The 22,876-nt window shown below is 41.1% G+C and overlaps 1 protein-coding gene across 5 annotated transcripts in view; it reads left to right on the top strand.

The window, feature by feature from the left end:
• Positions 1–21,907, top strand: part of gramd1bb (GRAM domain containing 1Bb) — a 72,709-nt gene extending 50,802 nt beyond the window's left edge. The window contains exons 5-23 of one of the 5 annotated variants that reach the window (XM_087850904.1): positions 849–869; positions 2,401–2,424; positions 4,134–4,154; positions 4,852–4,875; positions 10,026–10,110; positions 10,600–10,703; positions 10,790–10,885; positions 11,647–11,727; positions 11,874–11,989; positions 12,842–13,001; positions 13,318–13,507; positions 13,644–13,787; positions 13,901–14,019; positions 14,111–14,253; positions 14,420–14,523; positions 15,248–15,542; positions 16,303–16,410; positions 16,726–16,846; positions 17,930–21,907. In XM_087850904.1, coding sequence (XP_087707030.1) covers positions 849–869; positions 2,401–2,424; positions 4,134–4,154; positions 4,852–4,875; positions 10,026–10,110; positions 10,600–10,703; positions 10,790–10,885; positions 11,647–11,727; positions 11,874–11,989; positions 12,842–13,001; positions 13,318–13,507; positions 13,644–13,787; positions 13,901–14,019; positions 14,111–14,253; positions 14,420–14,523; positions 15,248–15,542; positions 16,303–16,410; positions 16,726–16,846; positions 17,930–18,019 — 2,046 coding nt within the window. In that variant the 3' untranslated portion in view covers positions 18,020–21,907. The remainder of the gene's footprint in view (positions 1–848; positions 870–2,400; positions 2,425–4,133; positions 4,155–4,851; positions 4,876–10,025; positions 10,111–10,599; positions 10,704–10,789; positions 10,886–11,646; positions 11,728–11,873; positions 11,990–12,841; positions 13,002–13,317; positions 13,508–13,643; positions 13,788–13,900; positions 14,020–14,110; positions 14,254–14,419; positions 14,524–15,247; positions 15,543–16,302; positions 16,411–16,725; positions 16,847–17,929) is intronic. The other 4 variants (XM_087850906.1, XM_087850907.1, XM_087850908.1 and 1 more) reach the window with 4 other exon arrangements.
• The last annotated feature ends 969 nt before the right edge of the window (positions 21,908–22,876 follow it).

Raw genomic sequence — 22,876 nt, 5'->3', positions numbered from 1 at the left:
TCTAAATTAGTCCTCCTGACTCTCTGACACTCGTGATGATATTTTAACTCTTGTGATCCAGCTGTGTAACTGTGGCTGCACTAACACGTCAGTGTCGGCCCGGCTTTAGTTATTTTCTAGTGTAGTGATGCACGTGTTCGGCTCGATTATTGACTTGGTAGGTGACTGATGATCTGTAACTATCACTCCACCCCTCCAAAACCAATCTGAACAGATAACACTATTCTCTCTATTCCTCCTGAACACACATTTTTTCACTAATTTTACAATAAAAGATTAAAGAAGCCAATCAGTAAAAGTTTTATATTGTACCTGTTTTAGCTTGCTAAACAACAAAATTAATCCAGGAAATGACTTACATTGACAAATGTAAAATGTAAACAATGGTTTCAAATCAGAGATTAGGATTTCTTGCGCTGAGCATGTTTTCTGTGTAGCTTTCAAGTGTTGGAGCTTTTTCTCTTTTGGATCTATCTGAGTTCTCATCAGCATTTCTCATCACAAGCGAATTTAAATCTTTGAAAGTCAGGTATTCTCACAGAAGATACAAGCCATCACACTCCATTTCCTTTTTTGGCTTTGCCTCATCCATCTCCGCTGATCTCCGTTGGGTTTTTGAGATCGTTTTCATTTCTCCACATCACACTGTGCACGCCGTCTCTCTCCTCGCTGCTGCTGCTGCTGCTACTGCTACATGCCATAATGATAATACATACCATCTGATAAAGACTGTTCAGCTCTTCTGTTGGTACTGTCAGCTGTTTCTTCTTGCAGTTTGTTTCGTTTTTGGGGTTTCATTTTTCTATCTGATTTTTTTGTTCTTTGTTCTTCTCCTGATTGCATGCTAGTCTCACAAGCGTCTTTCCAAAGTAAGCATTACTCTTTTTTTCTGTTCTTCTAATATTTCCGTGCCCACTTCCCCTCTGCAACACCTCCTGTCTTGTGAGCTGCGCTGTGAAAAAAAACCCCAAAAAACAACATTCCTGTTTTTCGAATGCTTCCCCCTGAAACCCGGCTTGCCCCCTTGTGCACACTGCAGCCGTTGCGATCCCCATCTGCACCCTTCATCACAGCAGATGGACGTTTTTTGCAATACCAATAACCCTACGCAACCTCACTCACTTCCTTTCCTTTTCCTCTTTCCTTCCTTTCCCTTTCTGGTGGTTTTATATGACATGAATTTCTACAGAAATGTCACATCAGGATTATTTGTTGTTTTTTTCCTATTCAGATGTAGAGAAATTCACTAAATACATAAATAAATATTGCAAATAATTGTCCAAATTCCTTCCTCACCTCCTCTTCCTGTTCCCTGCTTGGGCCTTTGTCCTGTAACTCTCTTTACAAACTTATCTCGCTATCACACTGCGGTAATGAGTGCTTTACATCTGTTATGCTGTAACAGTAATATACTGTAATTCCCTTGCTGTAGAAGGATGAACTCTTTAAAATACTGCCAGCATCCTAGTCCAGAGCAGCAGGACCGGATCTTTATTTAAGCAGCCTCTCTGTCATCACATGAAAGAAATTCATCTTATCTTTTTTTTATATTTAATTTAAAAAAATTTCTTGCACCACATGCCCCACAATTCTCCAGACTGCAGTCACGTTTTGGTGCATCAGCTATCCTGTAGCCCCATCATCTAATTTGCTACTTGTCGCAGTGTTTTTCATGTCAGTCATTCAATTTATGGCTCGGCTATACAGTGACTCAGGCTATAGGGTGCAATTTTTACCATAAATGAATAGAAAGACGCAAAAATGGGAGAGTGAGTCAGTAAATTGGAGGTCGGTGTGAAGAGAGCCCTCCTGATGCTCTGTTTGCTGCTGCGCAGTCACACAATCAGTTTAGTGCACACACATAGATCCTAATTGATCATATGACTCTCCTTTTATGTGCCGCAGTTTGAACCCTCTCCACCCCCACCCTAACTCTTTTGCAATATCTCCCATATATATAGATATATAAATAATATATGTATATGTATACATATATAAAGCCTCTGTGGCCTGCAGTGGTCACATGACCTCAGCAATGGCATTAGGTCCAAGCAACGTGAGCTCGATCGCCCCAACCCTAATGATGCACAAATCAAAGATGCATTTGGTAGAAGAAACGTATGCACCGTGCCTCTATGCAAAACGGCATAAACGGCAGTCCTGATGTAATAATAATCAATCAGGCATCTAATGTAACATATCCAGCTAGATGGAGAGGCTAACCTAACCACTCAGTCAGCCCTGTGACGCTGTTACATCGGTATTGGCAGTGTTATTTCAGAGTTGTACTTGAGCCACAGGCGCTTATGATATCAGTGTGTCGCGTTTCCATTCCTGTCAGTGTTTACGTTGCTCATTGCTTTAGTTGACATTTTTGTTTTCTCTTTAATTTTCTTTCAGTATGACAGGCTAAACCTGATTAAAGTAAGCATTTCTTCTTGTTTTCATTTGACCCATTCACAATCCCTGCTGCCTCCCATTGAGTCCCTTAGGCCTCCACTTACCCATCATATAGAGATGGATTTCTAGTTCCCGTCCCTCTTGTCCTTTCCAGTGCGCCCCCACCCTCTGACTCAATGCGAAAGGGTCCTGATTTCATTCTGAAATGTTAAATAATCAGCCCGGCTTAATCAGAAGACTGATTCCACTGTAGTGACTGTCAGCACTGTAAATGACAAAATATTATTATTCGAGCCAATTCTTTTGCCCCGACACAAAACTATTTCTTTAAAACAATATGATCTGAAATTTAAACCAAGAAATCTGCCCCTCCTCTTATGTAGTCACAGGAAGTCAAACACAGTGGCACATGCATACATGCACGCCTTGTCCAGACAGTGGACTCTGAGTAATTTCTCTCTGTCACCTTCAGATCAGAGTAGCGCACATTGGCCCAGCTATCATCACAGCCTTGAGCCTGCTTCTGTAGCTAAATGCTAGCTGACGCTGCGCACACCAGAAAAGCAGCAAACCCTGTTGAACAGAAAACAAACAAACTAAATATTTCTGTGTTTTAAAATTACAGTTTTGCAATATTTAGGGCTTCATTCAGTCCAGGATTTGTGTTTTGTGGCAATTTCTAAAGCTGCCAAGTCAAAGTGTGATACGAAACATGTGACTCACTCTTCAGCTACACTGTCACAATCAACATCATCTACTTTTTTTTTTTCTGTGTTCTTGCCAAAACTCATTCTGGTTTATCCGCAAAGTCTGTTATTCACATCAGATTTAACTTACTGTGCCAGTTTGGGGTTTTTTATTAATATAATATTTCTTTGTCAATCATCCCTCTGCTGCCAGACACATGCTGTATGATGCACTTTCTCCTCTTTAGTCCCCGTCTTCTTCCCATGAAAACCCTCTTCTTTGTTCTCCCCTTTGAATGATCACCTGCATGTTCCCTCTGTGGGACTTTTTGCATTTAGACTGTTAGAGTTGAAAGTGTGTTTATGTGAATGGAATTGTGAATCTTATTAGGCCGCACCTCTGCTGCCCTCTGCTGCTGTAAAACTGCAACAGACGTGATTGTTTGTCTAAGAAGAGACCTCAAATGAATAAATTATAGAAAATCACCAGTGACACGTTTCACACCCATTACAGGTCATTTAATTATCATCACAGCTCTCACTAAACTACAAAGGTGAATTAATTTTCACATTTTCTTTAAAAAATAAACTCCACGCAGGCAATGTGATGATTTTTGAAGACATATCGATGTACGTCTTGTTGTAAAGATATTTTGAAAGACAAACATAGTATATCCAGTCAGCGAATGCAGCACGCAACATGCTTTAGAATTAAATTACTTTCAGCTCCACCAACACAGGAAACAGGTCTTCCTTGGAAGATTTGGGGAAAAGTCCTATATTTGATTGTTAAGTAGACATGTCTGTCTGGGTGCATACGTAAGTGGACTGGAAGATAATTTAACCCTCCATCGTTTCCATGTTCAGGATAGAGTACATTATTTAAATAGTGTGGGGAATTCTGCTGTTAACAAATTATTGTTTTACATCTGATGGATCTGGTTATTAAAAAGGTGATCGTTTGTATCTGCATAAGCCTTCAAGCCTGCTGCACTGTTCACTAGTTCCACGGAGTTAAATGCTTTTCCTCTTTTTCTCTTTCCACAGAAGAGCCAAAGCTGGTACAACGTAAGTCACGCCTTCTTTATCTCCTTCTGTCTGTGTGTGTGTGTGTGTGTGTGTGTGTGTGTGTGTGTGTGTGTGTGTGTGTGTGGTTTGCGTATGTGTGCTGGGGTGTCTTCATGTCATGTTTGTGACACCTGAAAGTGTTGGTTTAGTTGCTAACACTGCTTAGGAGCTGAAAGGTCTGTTGTCCTTGACCTTGTTTACTGGAGCACTGAACCACCAGTGTGTGTTACTGGTCCTGCAGGAAGGGATTAGCAGGAGGCTTAAAATAGCAGCAAGTGGGCCTTTGATGCAGCAAAGCAAGACAACAATTCTTCAGCACTGCAGTGCAAGATTTGACTAATATGCCCACATATTTCACTGGTATCACACAGTATAGAATCGACGCAGATTATTGCAGTTTTGTGTTTTCACCACAAGGTGGTGTGCTAACACTGTTTTCCTAACCATGGTTCTCTTTGTCGATAGCCACTGAATATCCACTTAACAAATATTTTAAACCTTTTTTTAAAAAAAAAACAAAAAGGTTGCCAGCTGTGTGGGTTTAAGTGGATTTAACCACTAATAAGTGAGAACACAGTTTCTACAGAAGGCTCTTTATTGGATTTTTTCCCCCCATTTTGTGCTCTTTTTATTTCTTCTGTTGGTTTATTTCCTTTCTTTTATTCCCTGTGTGTACACTCTTCCCCTCTCTCCCCAGCATGAAAGACAACACATCCTGAGAGTAAGCATGACTTGTATTTTTGTCCAGCCCTGATTATCTTTGACTTGTCTCTCTTGCTCTCAGACTGGTGGGATTTTTTGATATCCCTCCTGCCTGTTTCTCATTCCATTGCCTTCCCTCAGCACTCAGCGTTGCTACCGCCAGCAAGTGACACGCTGAAATAGAAAGCACTGTGCTGTCATGGTAAAGCTCAAAACAAGACCTTCCATATTGTGTTTTCAACACGGTGTAGAAGAATCGTACAGCACAATAATTCTTTCGTAGCGGTAACAGTGTTCAAAGGGTTTGCATTTTACACGTGGACCTGTGAGCACAAGTGAATTTCTATTTCTGTCGTGCAACAGGTGGTAGCACACTGAGTTCCTCACTGTACTAAGCAGCTCAGTAAACCATCACAAGGGCTTCTGAATGCGCCATGGGAATGAAGCATGGTGCTTTAGGTTGTGGCACGTTTTCCTCCTGCCCAGCTCTCTTTCCTGTGTCCTGACAAGCACGGACACTTGGTCTGGCATTAAATCAAGGAGAATACACAAGGCCCTAACTAAACATAGCTGAAACATGAAAAAGGATTCTGAAAGCTTTTCAATACTTCGCTAATGCACTCAGCTGTAATAAACCCATTTCATTTCCTCTACTGACCTACTATCTGGAACAGACCGTAACAAGTGATAATCACTGCTGTAAGTGCCGTCCTGTGGTTCTCAAACTGTGGGGTGGGCCCCCTGGTGGAGAATAGAGGCACCACAAGGGAAGGAGCCACATTAACTTAAATTATTACAGTTTAAGCAGAGGAGGCAGACGCATGAGAGTTTCCTGATGCTATTATTATTAGTTTTATTTCAATAAAATTACCAGAAAATGGACATTATAGTTTGCAAACCACTGGACTGCACTGATAATCTCTCACAGATGTCACTGTCATACTTACAGATGATATATTGCCGGCTACCAGCACAGTGAACTTGTCGTGTACAAGATGGCAGGATGATCTGCCCTTACCTCCAGATTATGTTGCTGTCAACAAATCTCTGTAAAAGGCCAAACTTAACAGTGAAGCCACCCTGCTCATTAATTGCCACGTTTTCTTGTTCCTTTGTCTTGCAGATCTGCATTTTTGTCAGCGGAAGCACTGCGTGCCGTGTTTTTACCCTGAACACGGTCACAACTGTTTACATGCATGCTCCTTCGAGTCCCTTTGTACTACAAGCCTGCCATCTGTATCAGTTCTGCAGCTGAAAACAGTCCACACATATACTGCATATACATATATGCATTAGCTTACAGCGCCCAGATGTTGAAAGGAAATTATTTAGTCTGTAAATAAGACTGAAACGTTTGGTGATGAGTAAATGCTGTGGACACAAAAGACAAATCTACTGTGGCTTACAAGTTAAAAATAGTATTTTGTTTTGACATACAGAGATGACTTGAGCCATCAAATTTAAATCAGCACATGTGATGCAGGGATGAAGCTTTCCAGCATTAACTCACATTAAGCACACCAAGCTAAGAGTTGCACCCAAACAAGCCAGTCAGTCTTTGTAGCTCCGTGAACGTCTTAAGAGTAAGAAGTTCACATTGTTGTTATTTCGAAGTTGCGTTGGCTCAAGACTAAAACTACATAGAGTGTGTATGTGAGACAACTTCAACAGGATAGCTGGCCTCAGGTCTCCGAGCCACAAACAGGGAGGAAAAGCCTGAAAATAAGAAATGTTGATATCGCATTTATGGAGTAATCCCTTAATATGAATATTCAGAATTGGCATTACAATGTTCTCTTCAAACCCCGCTGACAATGTGAATCGGGGTGAAATTCACCATCACCGCTGATTCATAATGGTGAATTTAATTAGCATCAGGGCTACCTTCCTGACATCTTGTACACTAATCTTTACACACATGTGTTTTTACTAAAGCTCAATCAGCTGGAGAAATGTGTGTCTAACAGATCCTTTTTCCATTCACCTGATTCTGACACGTAGGTGTTGTAGCATTCGTGCGCCTGCTTGTCAGACACTGTGTGCATGTGTGTGTGTGCACGTCTACGTGGCAGTAGCGATCGGCCACGACTTCGAAACTACAGTGACTAAACATCCACCTTTCCTAACGCGAGCCCGTACGAGGTAGGCACGGTCACCTCACTTTCTTAGGAGCAGCATAATTGCGTTTTCTTATTCGCTTTGCATCTACACAAATGTGTGGCCTCCAGGAAGTTGGCAGGAAAAGAGAAAACAAGCAACAAACAGCAAGATAAGAGATATCTGGATAGACAGCGCATGAGTTTAGTGCATGGAGACCAACTTTCCATAAAATGAACAACAGCGGTAGTAAAATAGAGAGTTTATTGTTAATTGGATAAACACACTCCTCCGGTACACAGCATAAAACCCCACCCAGGTTTGCAGTACCAGTCTCCTCCATCCCCTACTGTTTGTCCAGCATGTTAATAGTTAACCAGATTGATACACGCTGTATGTTGGTAGTTCCACTTTATACCCCGTTCGTCCTAGGCGTCACTGTGCCGCCTGAACTCTGCATGCAAAGTCACAGTCAAGTCAATGAACTTATTCTTTCCTTAAGCTATAAAGCTAAAAAATCGTCACGAATACACAGAAATACCACAAGTACGGGAGGAACCTTCATTAAGTTTCATGCTCATGATGTAAAGGAATGTTTTCCAAGAAGCCTGTGATATTTTTCTTTCTGCTTCCTCAACTTACGCAAAGATGGGACTCGTGGCTGGATTCCAGTGCCCAAATATGACTTATAAATTTGTTTGTTTTTTGTTTTGCTCACCAGTCAGACCTCCATAACTGCGCCCACGTTTTTGAGCGCTGAAGCATTTTTTTTGTTAAGAAAATCTATCGATTTTAAGTGCTGCTGAAGTAGAAGCTCTCCATCCTTCTCGCCCACTGAAAGTAGCAGAGGGGGATCAGGTGTCAGGAGTGCATGAATGACCTTAATACCAAGGCAAGAAGGAACCACTCCATACCTGCTGTTCCTTGAAATCGCCAGCGTTCAGCACGTTCAGTACTCGTACTTTGGATTCCGGCGGCCTTTCATTCATAAAATAAACGTTAAAAGCCCAAGAGCAAAGAATTATAGAGCGCGTATTTATTCATTCTCCTCGCTCTGCTATTTAAACCCTGGCTTGCGACCCGGTGCAGTCCCTTTCAAGATTGATGGTGTTGTTTTGCAGCCAGAGGTAACTGGAGGTTATGCTCACATCTGTTCTCTATAACTCAATCACTCGCTCAGACTGTAAGACGGACTCAACACATACTTTGGCTTTTTTTCCCTTTATTCAGTCCTACTTTTTTTCCCTCCAGCTACATCTTTGTTTATATTAATCCTCCAGTCTGCAGAGAAAACTCGCCTCATTCTTTGCTGGTCATAAACAGAGTAATTATCAGGCACTCAGACCTGGACAGCAATACACACACACGCACGCACACACACACACTCGTGCTCTGCTTGCACACTTACGAGGAGGAGTAAGCAGAAAAAAGGAAAAGGCTACTGGCGTGATAATAAAGGACTTGTTGGCTGGGGTTACTAGAGGGCAACGGCCGTAACTCCTCTCCCTGTCTGCGTGAAAGGAAGCGAGAGAGAGGCACAGAAAGACAGAGTGAGACAGGAATCATGTGGCTGGAGTGCGTTGTGTCCACTGCTCAGTGCTGAAAGGGAGCAGCACCCAAGAGGAGGAGGGGAGCGCGGATACTACAGCTTCAAACTGCTGCACACATTGTCTGGCTTCTCTTATTTTCCCAACTTTTCTCGAACTGACAAGTCAAGTCGGCTGTGAGACGAGCCCACTTGGGCGCATTTTTGGAAAACTTGTTTCCATCCAGGCAGCAAAAAGGATCTGGCGCCCTGAATATGGAACTGGATGAGGACTGTACGCTGTCTGACTGGGAGGCCATGCTGGAGCTGGATGAGGCGTTGGCATTGTGGGTTCTGCAGGGTCCAGCTAGAGGGGAATGGGGTTGGGAGTGGGGCTGGGCTGCCTCAGACCTTCAAGACCCCGAGTGGGACAGTGAGGAGATTCCTGCTGTAAGTCGACCTCAGCTCGTAAGCCGAAAACATCACGCGGAGAAGCGATGAAAAATGAAAATGTAACCTTGAAGCGGCAAAACAGAGGATCGCCCAGAGGGTTTTTTTTAGGGAACTTTGTGTGCTGTGCATGCTGCTGTAAGCGTAGTTCTGTGGTAAATCCCCACCAATAATTCAAACAAGTGGTTTGGCTGTGAGTCATTGCTATTTGAAATCTTCTTGAGCTCACATAGGCCTGTTGTTTGGCATGATTGTCCAGTTACTATGTGAGTGACTTCATCTAGGGTTGTTTTAAAAAATGGAAACATGATGATGTCTGCAGAGAACAGCATGATTTTTTTTTTAAGAACACTTTCAGTTTTTTGGCTTTAGACTTCTCCCTTGAGCCTCGATCAAAAGGAATATGTATTTTCTTTTTCTTTCTGCTTAACTCTTGTTACTGTTATGTTTTCCTGTAGTTTTCCTGTTGAAGGAAAGCATCTGGCACGGACAGTGAGAGCCTTCCCTCTGGTACACATTTGGAGATATATCACAGGCTAATCTAGTCAGCTGAAGCCAAGCATAAAGAAAAATACTGGTCATATGAAACAGAATATGCTTCCCGTTTGATCCTAATAAGCCAACACTGTCTGCTTGTGTACACTTGAGGTTTCATCGATGATCCAACAAAAGCCTCACTGTCAGAAATATGTTGCCCTGTAATGCAAATAGGATATCCTGACTCATAAATACCATCATGGCAGCATGTGTTTTGAATGATTTGCACTGGGCTGATTCTTTCCTTGTATTGCGCTTTAAATCGGTTATGATGCGTCCTTTCAGATATCTCGGGCTACGTACCTGTGCTTGCCGTACTCTGTATTTCCATTTGCAGTAACTGTGAAAATCCCCCACAGGATGAAAGTCACGGCATGATTAAAGTAAAGCGGACATACCAATCAAACCTGTGGGTGGTTTTAACAAGGTTATCTCACATGCTCGTGGAAACAAGTAACCCAGGCTGTGTGACAAAGGCAACACTTGTGAAGAGAGCATGAGGATGCGAGTGTGTTGCGTGTGTGTGTGTGTGCGGTTTCTGACTCTGCCTGTCACTGCAGGTGCTGAGCCCGACATACAAGCAGCGCAATGAGGACTTTAGGAAACTCTTCAAGCAGCTCCCTGACACAGAGAGACTCATTGTGGGTGAGTGTACACACTGAGGCCATCTGAGTACTGGCAGGGTGCAGCCAGCTTGGTAGTAATTAGAAAATGATTAATCCTTCCGGAGCAGTCAAGTACGGGATATTCCCACCGGCTGACATCATGGCATGACTGTAAATATGTGTCGATTTTTATCACTGAGTAAAATAAATCCCACGATCTTCAGAGGCCTTAGTGTCATTGTTTGAGGAGACCTTTTCCTTTTCGGGCACTCACGTGAACATGTAATGTGAACACAAGTTTTGCTCATTTGTTGTTGAGAGTTTCTCAGTGTTCCTATGAGTACAGTCATTGTTGTAAATGCTTCCGACTAAATCAAACTGCATGTGAACTTGACTCGAACTTGCTGAAATGGACAGTTTTGTGTCCTATTTGTTGTTGTTGTTTCTGTGCTACATGGTGCAGTTCCTGTGCTGTCTTTTTTTCTCATTTTCCATCATGATCTGATTTCATGACTCATCCATGTTGCAGACTACTCCTGTGCTCTTCAGCGGGACATCCTCCTGCAGGGACGACTCTACCTCTCTGAGAACTGGATCTGTTTCTATAGCAACATCTTCCGCTGGGAAACGCTGGTATTGCCACACTTCTATGCATTCTTACTGGCAGTATTGGGTGTGTGTGTGTAAGTAATGGTGTACATTTGTTTGTTTGTTTAAAGCTGACGGTGCGGCTAAAGGACATCTGCTCAATGACAAAGGAGAAGACCGCCCGGCTCATTCCCAATGCCATCCAGGTCTGCACGGACACTGAGAAGGTAAGGGATACGCAAGACTTTCAGTGTGTACATGTCAGTGTTTATTGATGATGTGGCTGCTGATAGAAGCACAAAGATGAAGTGTGAAGTTTACAGAGCTGTGCTCTCTGCTCAGATTCAGCCGAATACTGCCAAATTGATCAGACAGCTACAAATGGATGATGAGATAAAGCACGCCGGAAGCGCAAACCAAGAGTTTCTTAAGGAAAAGCAACAGGATATTCTTCTATGGCCCAGTCAGTCATCTGATCTCAGTGAAACAGAGGCGCTTTTTTAGTTATTAAATGGAAAACTGCATGCAAATGACACAAGCAAACAAGCTGCAAATTAAAGAGGTTTCAGTAACTTTCTAGTCCCTGTACTTTCTTGGGAAAAAACATTTGAATAAAAGCTGAAAGTCTGCATTAGAATCACACATTAAATGTTTGATTTACAGCCCACTGTGGGGTGGTGGTGTGCAGAAGCAAAACTACAAAATTGCGTCTTTTTCCTCAAACATTATGGAGGGCACTCGTAAATGTGTCATAAATATGTGCTTTAGTTTTTATTTTCATTTATTTCAACTAATTTACAAAATTATTTCTCCATTTCATTTTGTATTTTGTTACTTTTGTAGTTTCCACTTATTTAATCTCCCAGAACTGACTCTCTTCCCTTTTTTTTCTGTTTGCATGTCTTTGTACATGATGCAAATTCCTTTATTTATGGTGTTATTTTAGTTCCATGTCGGCTAATACGAGATCGCGTTTTATTCCCTGCAGCACTTCTTCACCTCGTTCGGAGCCAGGGACAGGACGTACATGATGATGTTTAGACTGTGGCAGAATGCGCTGCTCGACAAGGTCAGCAAATCCAATTTGTGACTTTATGCTTTGGTCTATTTTTTTTTTTTTTCTTTTGCCACACATGGGATGACAACAAAAAATTGCTGCATGGTTCCCTCCTCACTCTCTTCGTTCCTTTTAACTGGTTTGTTGATCTTCTGCAGCCTCTGTGCCCCAAAGAGCTCTGGCACTTTGTTCATCAGTGCTATGGCAACGAGCTCGGCCTGACCAGTGACGATGAGGACTACGTTCCTCCCGATGATGACTTTAACACCATGGGGTATGTCTGGTTATGGTGCTGCATCAGTTACTATGGCTACCATTATAAATATTGTCATTTGGTTACCTAATTTCCCAAATTAGAAAATAATTATTCCAGCCAACATGAGCCAGAGCCAGTAAATACTGAGTATTTTCTGTGCCGATGTACTATTAATACAGTCACGGTTTGAATGCTTTTATTCTACAATGCACTCACAGTGAAGGCTAAAGGCTTTGTTAGGAACATGTCTACATACACATAAGAGACAGTTTGCCTCAAAATCAAGTTTACATGTTTCTCCCCTAGTGCTAGTTATCGATCTCGACCTTTTTGTGTTGAGCTCATCCGTTTTGGAGAAATTGTCTGTGGAGGTGTCTGTGTTCCTTATGACATAATGTAAATAAATGGCACTTAGCTCACTGTGCTCAGAAGAGCCAAAAAATGTATTTGAACAACTCGTTCATTCGAGAACTCATCACCTACCTCTGCAACATAGAAGCACATGAACCCGTGAGGGTGTGACATGACACAAACGTGTGACATAATATAAACATACAGAAACAATAGCTCTCCCCTCATGGAGCGGTAATGTTAGCTAGTTCCTTTGGTTGGCCAGCGTGAAAAACATTCCTACATAATACCACGAACCATGCTGCCTTTGCAGTGGTTGATTCGTAGACAGTGGCAAGGTCATGCTCGCAATCAGTAGCCATCTGGGTGTGTCAAGTTGACAATAAAATGTCAATAAAACAGACACATCCAGACTACAGGCAGAAACTCATATATTTGTAACTTAGCTATTCTATTATCGCAGACGTCTCTACAGCTGCAGTAAAGTCTTGGGCTGTCACGTTTCTCCATTGCCTTCAGGTTCAGTGAGGAGATTCCCAATGAGGAGAACGAGATCAACAATGATAACTTGTCCAAGAACAACGTAGAAGCCAAGCCTGAAGGGAGCCCTCCTCCTGTACAAAAGAAGCTCATCCCAAACAGCACCATCCCCACCCCTGGCAACCCCGATACCATCACAGTAAGTTGTTGCAGTTATGCTCTATACTCTGTTTTAACCACGTAAAGCCTAAAACATGAAATCATTGGCAGACAATTCTCTTCTATTTTTTTATTTCAGTGTTTATTCTACCTTTTGACATTTTTCACATTTTTAAAAAGGAAATAACATTTTAGTTTGCATATAAGAGTTTTAATTTGTATCATTATTGCTCCATTCAGTATTTTTGTGCAATTTTTTCAGGTTTTTCAGTATTTAAAAAAAAATCACAAAAATTGAAATCAAATCACATGCAAACCTCAGAATCTCTGAATAACTTCACCATAAATTTCCACAGTTTGACCTCCCAGCTGAGGAATATGCAGACTGCCTGCCAGATGGTGATCTGCTGGCTGTCCCTCTGGTGGTGGAGGAAAAGAATGAGACCAGTGGGCCTGCTGGTCCTGTCCCATCACCGTCACTGGACTTCAATGACAATGAAGACATCCCCACTGAGCTCAGCGATTCTTCAGAAACACACGACGAGGGTAATTGCAGAGAGCGGACGGTCTTTGCTCTCACAGATTTCAGAAGCTATAACAGGACAACTATTGATATCATTTAAAATCAGAACATAAGAAATGTATTTTCTTTATTTGTTATGTGTGTTTCTTTGCCGTGTAGGAGAGGTACAAGCCTTCCATGAGGATCTCAATGGCAGGCAGCATATCAATGAGATCTACAAGTTCAGTGTGGACAAGCTGTATGACATCCTTTTCACGGAGTCCCAGTTCATGAGTGATTTCATGGAGCAGAGGCGATTCTCAGGTCGGTACGCCTGATGTTCCTGCACATGATTCAGTCAAGTCACGTCTGAGGTCCTTGGAAAGAGTGCAAGCTAAAAAGACAGGCTTTATTCAATTCGAACATTTGCTTTTCAGATATAGTGTACCATCCATGGAAGAAGGAGGAAGATGGGAACCAGACCAGAGAAATCATGTACACCATCTCTCTGTCCAACCCCCTGGCTCCCAAAACAGCCACAGTCACTGAGACACAGGTAGAGTCATGTCAAGTAGAAACGTGTTTAATTATTTAAGCTCTGCTGTGCTTTATGAGACACTTAAACTACATTTTGTTGATTTTATCAGACTCTATACAAAGCCAGTCAGGAGAGTGAGTGTTACATCATTGATGCTGAGGTCATCACACACGACGTCCCCTATCATGACTACTTCTACACTCTCAACCGCTACATGCTCACGAGGGTGGCCAAGAACAAGTGTCGGTTACGGTGAGTCATAAGACTTCGTGACATTATTTTTTTTATTTTTTTGGACCATCTTTCCCCGTGTTTAAATTATTTTTAAGTGTTTCTTTTCATGGTTTATCTCAATTTATTTAGCATTTTATTGCAAAGACAAAACCTGTGTATAAATACAGTCATCCTCTTCTCCTAGGATATCAACAGAGCTGCGTTACAGGAAACAGCCATGGGGGCTGGTAAAAGGCTTCATAGAGAAGAACTTCTGGAGTGGGCTTGAAGAAAACTTCCGCCATCTTGGTAAACTCCATGGTTGTTTGGTTGGCTGTTTCGATTGGTCACATCAGTCACGTGGTTTTCTTAACAAGAAGACTCAGAGAGCACAACTCAAAGAGCAAGGGCTAAACTAAAACCTTTATTTATGATGCTTTTATTACAACATGCTGACGTCAGCTTGTTTTTATTAGAATACGATGACATCAGCCTGTTATGGCGTCACTGTGAGCTCGTAGAGTATCGTATTTTTTCAAAAAAGGGGGTGTTATGCTCGATATGATCTTGGGCGCTAACAATGAAGGTCAAGCTCAAATGCTCAGCCAACATGGTACCTGTCCTCCAAGGCCTGGTATGTTGTTGTGAACTCGTGAAGATGATCCATAAAAATTGTGGGTAAAATAGTTTTTTTACTGATTTTAACATTTAATGTGATCTTGACCCTAGTTATACCTTAATTAAATCAGCTGAAGCTGTTATTGGTGTCTACCATCACACAAAACTTTCACAATGATATCTTAAAAACTTTGGACACTGGACTGCAGCAAACAGACAAACAGACAGACAAAGAAATGGAACCGATTACATACTCCCCCCGTTCAAGGGGAGAAATAATGGCAAAGATAGACTTAATCTAATCATTGCTTAACTCTTAAAGAGAGAACAAAGCCATGTGGATGTTTTCATCAAACTGAAAGTGCATGGGTGTTATATATATTTATATGTAACAGGTGTGTTTTTTCTCTCTCAGAGTTGGAGCTGTCCAAGCTGGAGGAGATACTCATGGAGACTCACCAGCTGTCTCCAAAGGCAAAAGTGGTGAAGAACTCCACGGTGAGGCGCAAGAAGAGGCCGCTTCCCCACATGCGCAGCCAGCATCTGGATGAGGCTCTCAGCCCTGTTACCACGCCGACAGATGAGGAAGTGATCCAGAGGATCAAACACGTGGCCGGCTCCACGCAAACGAGACACCAGAGTCCAGAACACCTGCCCGGAGGCTTCGCTCTGTACAGCGTCTCCAAACTGCTGCTCATCATCAGCTTTGTGTAAGCAGCTCATCAGAGCACGCGTCATTCCTGTGAGGATGGCTGCACAGTTGTCCATCAGGATGTAAATGTACATTTGACACATGCTGACATGACTTATTTTAATTTCCTTAGAAATATGTCATTATTGTTCTTTTGAGTGTAACTCCTTTCTCCTCTTCTTTCATTGCCATCCATAGGATCTGTCTCAGGTACACATATATGTTCTCTGATATATAGACAGATTACAAATTATAGAAAAACTAACAAACTGTCTCAGTAAGGTACTGGGCCACTCTATGTCGGCCGATTGATTGGCTTTAGCGTTCCTTAGCAAGTTTGCTCTTTTATTTAATGTCTCAATGTCGATGGAGAGTGACTGACTGACTGATGCACAGTCGAAAGTTTCCTGTAGGCATTCAGTGATGTTGAACTCTCATTACTCTAAAAAAAGCTTTGTTCCCACATGTGTTTACATATCAAACGATTTAGCGACGCCCTTGTGTCCTTTATCCTGTCAGGGAGGATAAAGTTTGCAAGTAGATCCAAACTATGTGAGCAAAATGCCTCCAAAGCATAACAGAGATTCATTCAATCATTACATTTGTCATCCGTCTGTATTCAGTATTTATTGAAAATCATCCCACAGTCAAAGTGTACTTTCAGTATACATCAGAGTGCTCATACCAGCTCATTAGAGGCATTATGAATGATTTCAAAGTGAAGCTGAGCCCTTGTTTGTTGACTCTTTCTTCATTTCTGTCTCTTTGCCCTCCTCCAGCCTGGTCCTGCTTGTGTTCCTCAACATGATGCTTTTCTACAAACTGTGGATGCTGGAGTACTCTGCACAGTCCTTAACAACCTGGCAAGGTCTGCGGTTTCATGAAAGGTAAACACACCCCAACAGATCCATGTGTACACACGTTTTTTTGCACTGTTTTTTTATTACTCTTTACACAGAACTTTCTGTTAAACACATTAAAGATACTCAAACACTGTAATACAATTCCAGATGTAAACAGGCACACACATCCGTAAAGTAAACTGCATCCATATGGCCTCGAACAGGAAATCTCTGTGCTTGCTTACTGAAAAGTTTTTTTTAAAAACTGCTTGTTAGCAGTCCCTTAAAATGGAAATAATGCTTCAGTGCCTGCACCCTTAGTTTGCTGTGTGTGTTTATCTGTGTGTGTGTTTTTCCAAGTAAACTGCCTCAGACGCAGATGGAGTGGGCCCAACTCCTGGAGGCACAGCAGCGGTACCACGATGCTGAGCTGCAAAAGTGGAGGGAGATTATCAAGTCATCCGTAGTGCTGCTGGACCAGGTATAGAAAAAGTTTCTTTTTTTACAGCAGATAGTAAATAATAATATAATTAACATTATTTAAATTAAATAAGATGAATAATAATTCTGAAAATGTAGTTTTACTTTTATTTATGTGTTTCAATATTTTTAATAGTTTCATTTTAAATATTAGTGTCATTTTAATATTATTTCTGCCAGAAGAGATTGTACGTGTTCTCATAAATATATTCAACTCTGACCAAAGCTTACATTTGCTAACTAGCTTGATTTTCATTTATGCTATTGCGACCATGTTTGTGAGAACTTTGAGAAGCTAATGAAGTGGCTGGAGGGTGTTTATCTATATTAGAACTAAATAAGAATGTCAGTAGATTTATTAAAATGTATAAAAAGTGAAATGAATTGCCCCCACCTTACAAATTCCACAAATTCAACTCCTAGAGCGCTGTTACGAGAGTCAGTGCCAACTCCTCCTCCTGATATTTAACCTCCTAAGACCCGAACTCTTCCACGGCATGCATCTTTAATTTCTCTTTGATATTTGGGCATATTGGGGCCCGATGAATGTAAAAACAAAGAATTACCAAATTTTTTTTTTTTACCTTATTTTTGTTTTTAAGAAAAATAAGAGCCATATATGAGGATATTCATTTAAAATGTCGATAGAACAGTAGCAGTATAATGTCCTCATAAGTGGATATCAGGCCCATGTAGAGCAAAATTGAGTATTTTGGTCTAAATAACCCAAAATGTGATGTCCACATATGTGGACGACAGGTCCTAGGAGGTTAAACTGGATTTCACACTGCCCACTTGGATAATGGATATTCAAGAATCAGAAAATACTTAATTAAAAGGAAAAAAAGGCCTCTCTACTGTGCATTCATACCACATTTAATAGCAGCTTTTCTAAGTTGAGGAATTTTCTAGACACTGATTGTGAAGTTGTAACATTTCCACTAATCATCAATCACCATCAATGCAATTTTTCAAATGTCACCAATGATAAAATGATTAAATTCACTTTAAATAACTTTTTCACCTGTTATTAAAATGGAGAAAATACTATTTAACATCTGTTCCTGTTGTTTTGCTTCTTCAGATGAAAGACTCTTTATTGAACCTCCAGAGAGGCATTGGTTTAAGGGACTACACCTCTGAGACTGAGGAGAAGCGGAGTCGCTATCACTGACACACTACCATCAGGCCATGAGGGCATGCTGTGCAATACGGGACCTGTTTTCTTTTTGAACCAGTATGCCATCAGCGGCAAGACAGAGAGAGAACAGAGGGGGGTGGTGGGACCAATAGTGAGCGGATCCATGGACATAAAGAGAGGAACAGTCATCTCTAGCGTATGGAAGTTAAAACCACCCCCAGAGGACGAAACCACGGACAGAAAGGGTCCCGATCACACACAGGAATCGAGGTATCCCCAACAAGAGGAAGTGCAAGACTTGCTTCCTCTAAACACCTTGGGGATAACCGTTTCCTTCTACTCTCTTTATTTCCAAGTGCATCCTACTGTAAGCCATGTGAGCCAGGAGCGTGGCGGAGAGAGCGAAGGAAAACTACTGCATGCATTTAGACAACTTATCTCCCCTCAGTCAGTGTTAATGTGGTCCAGTTCCAGTCTATGTGTGTCTGAAAAAGAACAGGAGAAGAGGAGAGATTGAGTCAAAGAAAAGGGGAGGGGGATCCTTTTGAGTCTTAACGGCTTTCTACACTCTCCGACTGTTCCAAATCAATCGTACCCTAGAGGTCCTCGCTGCAGCGTCCCTTCAGTAAACCTCCAGGTGATCAGAGGACAGGTTCACTCCACGAGAAAAGACGTATTGTAGCTAGGAGATCAGCTTCCCTGATCAGCCCTTATTGCCTTGTTTGAGCCTGGACTGTGTGGTTTCTGTCCGGGCTGGTTCCCTGACATACCGATGAGTAGAGCGTAAGATTGATAAGATGCGATTCGCAGGCTCGGTTTCTCCCGTCACAGTGTTACCTACCTTATGTCGCATTATTTCTCATCCTTCTGATGAAGTCGAATGTATTAGTCTGGGGAAAAAAAGAAAAAAAAAAAGGCTGGACTTTGATCACAACTTGATAAACTTTGAAACGGGGACGCTGCAGCTAGACCGACCAGTAGGGAGTCCTGTGTTCTTACATGTTTTATTACTAAACTGTGATTATATCTCTTTAAAAATGTTTCAGATTGGAAAGAGGTCATGAATATATTTGAAATATATAAGAATATTTCATTATTTAATAATATATATATATATATATATATTTCAAAATATATAAAAAAAACATTACCTATATTTATTGTTAATTTATGTACATACAGAAATGATCAGAGCTCTAGACCAGTTAAAGAATTTCTAACAAAAAGTGTTTTCTTCTAAAGATGCATGCCAGATATGTCTGTGACATGTCCAGTGTGCAAGTATGATTCTTCATTCGCGCGATTGTGTTCGCGCACGTGAGCGTGTATATGTGTACGTGTACGTGTGTGTGTGATTATGTGTGCAGGAATTTTTACCATTCCACATGTCTATGTTTCTTTTCTGGCTCTTCCAGCTGGACTGCCTTTTTTCTTTTTTTAATGCTGATGTGTTTGGATGCTGCCTTGCATTAGTCCCACCAGGGTGCAGCTGCACATTTGAAGAGTTTTGTTCCAAAATGATGTATCAGACAGCTGGAAACAGCCACGATCGATTGGTTAGGTAGTGTCACATGCACATTTGGCTAAGAAGCTAAACGATGCCTGGCTCGACCCCAGGAGGAAACACAAACCCCTTTGAGGTTGTGTCAGTAAGAGCATCTCGCTTAAAATCAAAAATAACCAGAGCTACCTGCTGTGACAACCCTTTCTAAATAAGGGCAGGAAAAAAAACTTCAAATATATATTTTTTGCAGATTGCAAAAATGAAATGGATACATGCTATTTTGGAAATGAACCCTTCGTGCCCCCTGTGAGCAACTCTTCTGTTCATTTCACCCCATTAGCTGCCGCTGTTTGCTAAACAGGAAGAGGTTTTGGCATTTTAGGAAATCTGCACATTTGCTGTAAGGTTGGATGATATGATCGGATGCTACTGTCACGTGTGTAAACTAAGTAAGTAAATAAGAAACAAAAAGAAATTAAGCCTGACAGTTTTTGTTCACTCTTTGTAAGTTTAGATTTACCTGATCTACCTTCATATTTGGCATCTTGGTAGAATCTTTTCATCTTACTCTCAATAAAAGAATAAATAAAAAGTGAGAGCATAAGCACATTCCTCAAAATCGAAACCTCTTCCTTTAAAGATACCTGCGTTAACTCAAAATGTACTCTACCTTTCCCCGTTTCAAGTGTCTGTCTTGGATGCAGTGAAAGCATGAGAATTAACTTTATGCAACTAAATTGAACCAAAAGAAAGTAGAAATGTACTTTCACAGAGAACGTATTGTTTTAAATTAAGTATTTATCATGTATGTCATATATATATATATATATATATATATATATATATATATATATATATATATATATATATATATATATATATATATACATACACACACACACACACACACAAGTGTTAGTATGGTGGTTTACTCATTCACCTAACAACATCCCCAGGTTTGATCCCAGAATGATGCACAAATCTCTATTTGGGGTTGCATCAGGAACGGCACCCGGTGTAAAAAAATAATAATAATAATAATAATTTTATCTGCCGAATCAAACACACGGAGCTGCCTGCTATGGCAACCCCCTTGTGAATAAGGGAGCAGCTGAAAGCAGCTATATAAAAAGCAATGTTACGTTTGTTGAGGCCTCGCCCCGAACTTAGCCTGGCACACCTTCTCGTCCATTTTCCGGAGCAAAGATGGGACGAGCGATCAGTATGAGGGCAAGCAGATAACTTTACTGTGGCGTGTTCTCGACCGACATATTGAGCGCGTTCCATTTGAAGGAGGCACAGTGACGGTAACGCACAGAAACCTTAAGACGTGAATGTGAGTGGTTTTGAGATGTTTTCTGTTTTATAGAAATCACCTTCACAATCCCGAAGGCACTGAACGATTATAGTGAAGTTATGCTTTGTGTGTATGATGGTGCAAATACATGGAAATGTAACTGAAATGCTTTAAGAGTTTGTTTTCAAGTGTAGTAAGTAGATTTTTTCTTCTTCTTCATTTTCAGATGCTTCTGTAGTAAATGCTTGATTGAGATGGTTTTACTGACACGTTTTCACCGTCGCGGCTGAGTGAAGCAGTTAATGTCACCTCAGTCCAAGTCAGACGCTCGATCGGGCTTTTGAGGAAGCTGTTGCGACAGCAAACTTAAGTTTTATTTCACAAATCTGAGCAGTTATGCAAATTTACTTCTTGTTTTTCTTTTTCTTCAGAACTCTGTTTCTCATTTTTACCAGCAAATTAAACAAATTAAGTTTCATTCTATAGCAATCAACACTTACTACTTTTTTTTCTGTCCATTTGCTTTCACTCTTTCTCTCCTAGCATGCACTCACGCAGTTAATCTGTGTTAATCGAATGATTGTATGGTTGCGATCGCTGCACAACTGTGGAACCAAGGTGATCTGGGAGATTTTGTCACTGACAGCAGATGGAGTTTCTGTACGTGCTTTGTTAACTGTATCCATTGGGCATTCGCCTAGAGGCAACAGAGCTACCCTTGCAACACAGTGCTGACTAACAGCCTTGGTTAACACACAGTAGGAATCACACGCAACCTCCTGAAAACGACCACTGATTAAAACTCTTCTTCGAGTGTGTCTTGATAAAACATGTACTGTGTAGTTCTGTTCAAAGAGAATTCTGCTGTATGTTTTTTTAAAGGTTTTGATCTCTAGACTTTTAGTGAAATTTCTACATGAGATGAATATGCTGTATGTATATGTTGTGTATATCTGCAGTGTGCACACACGCACACTGTCAAAAGAATCCGACCTGCGCTGCGCGTAGGTTTTGACTTGCTGATGACTTTTGCCTCATAGAGACGGGAGATAAAAGTGGCTTTCTGGTTCATGTGAAGTAGAGGTTGGAAGTTTGAATAAAGAAAAAATACTAAAACAAATGCCGCTGCTGTTTTTGGTGTGGTTACTTTTGAGTTTCACAAATGCAGTAATGCGTGATAAGAAAATTAATATTCATGAAAATCTGGAATTGAATCACAAAAACGGATCCTTAGTAGATTTGAGAATGAGGTAAATACAACCTCATTCTAAGATAAACAGCAACACGTGAGCTCTTACTGTCAGGATATGTTGTGTTAGGACCCAAGATGGAGAGGTTAACAAAAGGCATTATTGGATTGATGGAAATCTACATAAGGCCAAACACAAAACGATGCAAAACAAGTGCAAACTATTTCAATTCACGAGGGACCAGAGATCAGAATGACGCTAGAGAACTGAACTACGCTCTGACAACAGAAAGAAAGTGTATAAATACACAGCGGGGAGATTAGAGCAGAGAAGAAACACCTGGGACACAGTACCAAGACACAGGTGGACAGGAAGTAACTGATGAGAGGGAGGAAAACTGAACACAATGCCCACGAGGCTAAGGATTAGCAAACTAAAACAGGAAACATAAATAGAGAGTCAGGGACTATGGAATGTGAACCTGACATGAACACATAAACTAGACACACATTAAAGGTAAACAAACATGGAGGTGGAAGCTGACAACACACTGAGATGAAACAAGGAGCGAGTGGACAGAAAAGGGAACTGATACTATTTAAAGAAGAACTGACGACTACTAATATAAATAAGAAAACTCTGAAAAAAAACACAAAACTCAAAAGAGTAAATAGCATAGAATTAGAATTTGCTTCACAAACCCAAAAATAAATGGAAAAAAATCAATCAGTGACTCTGACAGTCTAAGAACCTAGCACCATGTCGCTTTTAAGAAGTGCAGAAGCAGCACATGAAAAAAGCAAAGTACGCCACATGATTCAGTAGTTTCTGATTCTTCTCTATAGTTTTTGTTGATTCAGTTCAGTGAGGTTTCATTCTTCTAAGTTTAAGCACAGATC

This window comes from Neolamprologus brichardi, chromosome 14, assembly GCF_056152115.1.
Source record: "Neolamprologus brichardi isolate AB-2024 chromosome 14, ASM5615211v1, whole genome shotgun sequence".
Classification (NCBI taxonomy): domain Eukaryota; kingdom Metazoa; phylum Chordata; class Actinopteri; order Cichliformes; family Cichlidae; genus Neolamprologus; species Neolamprologus brichardi.
Note: the sequence above shows the minus strand (reverse complement) of the source record. Positions and strands in the feature narration are given on the sequence as shown.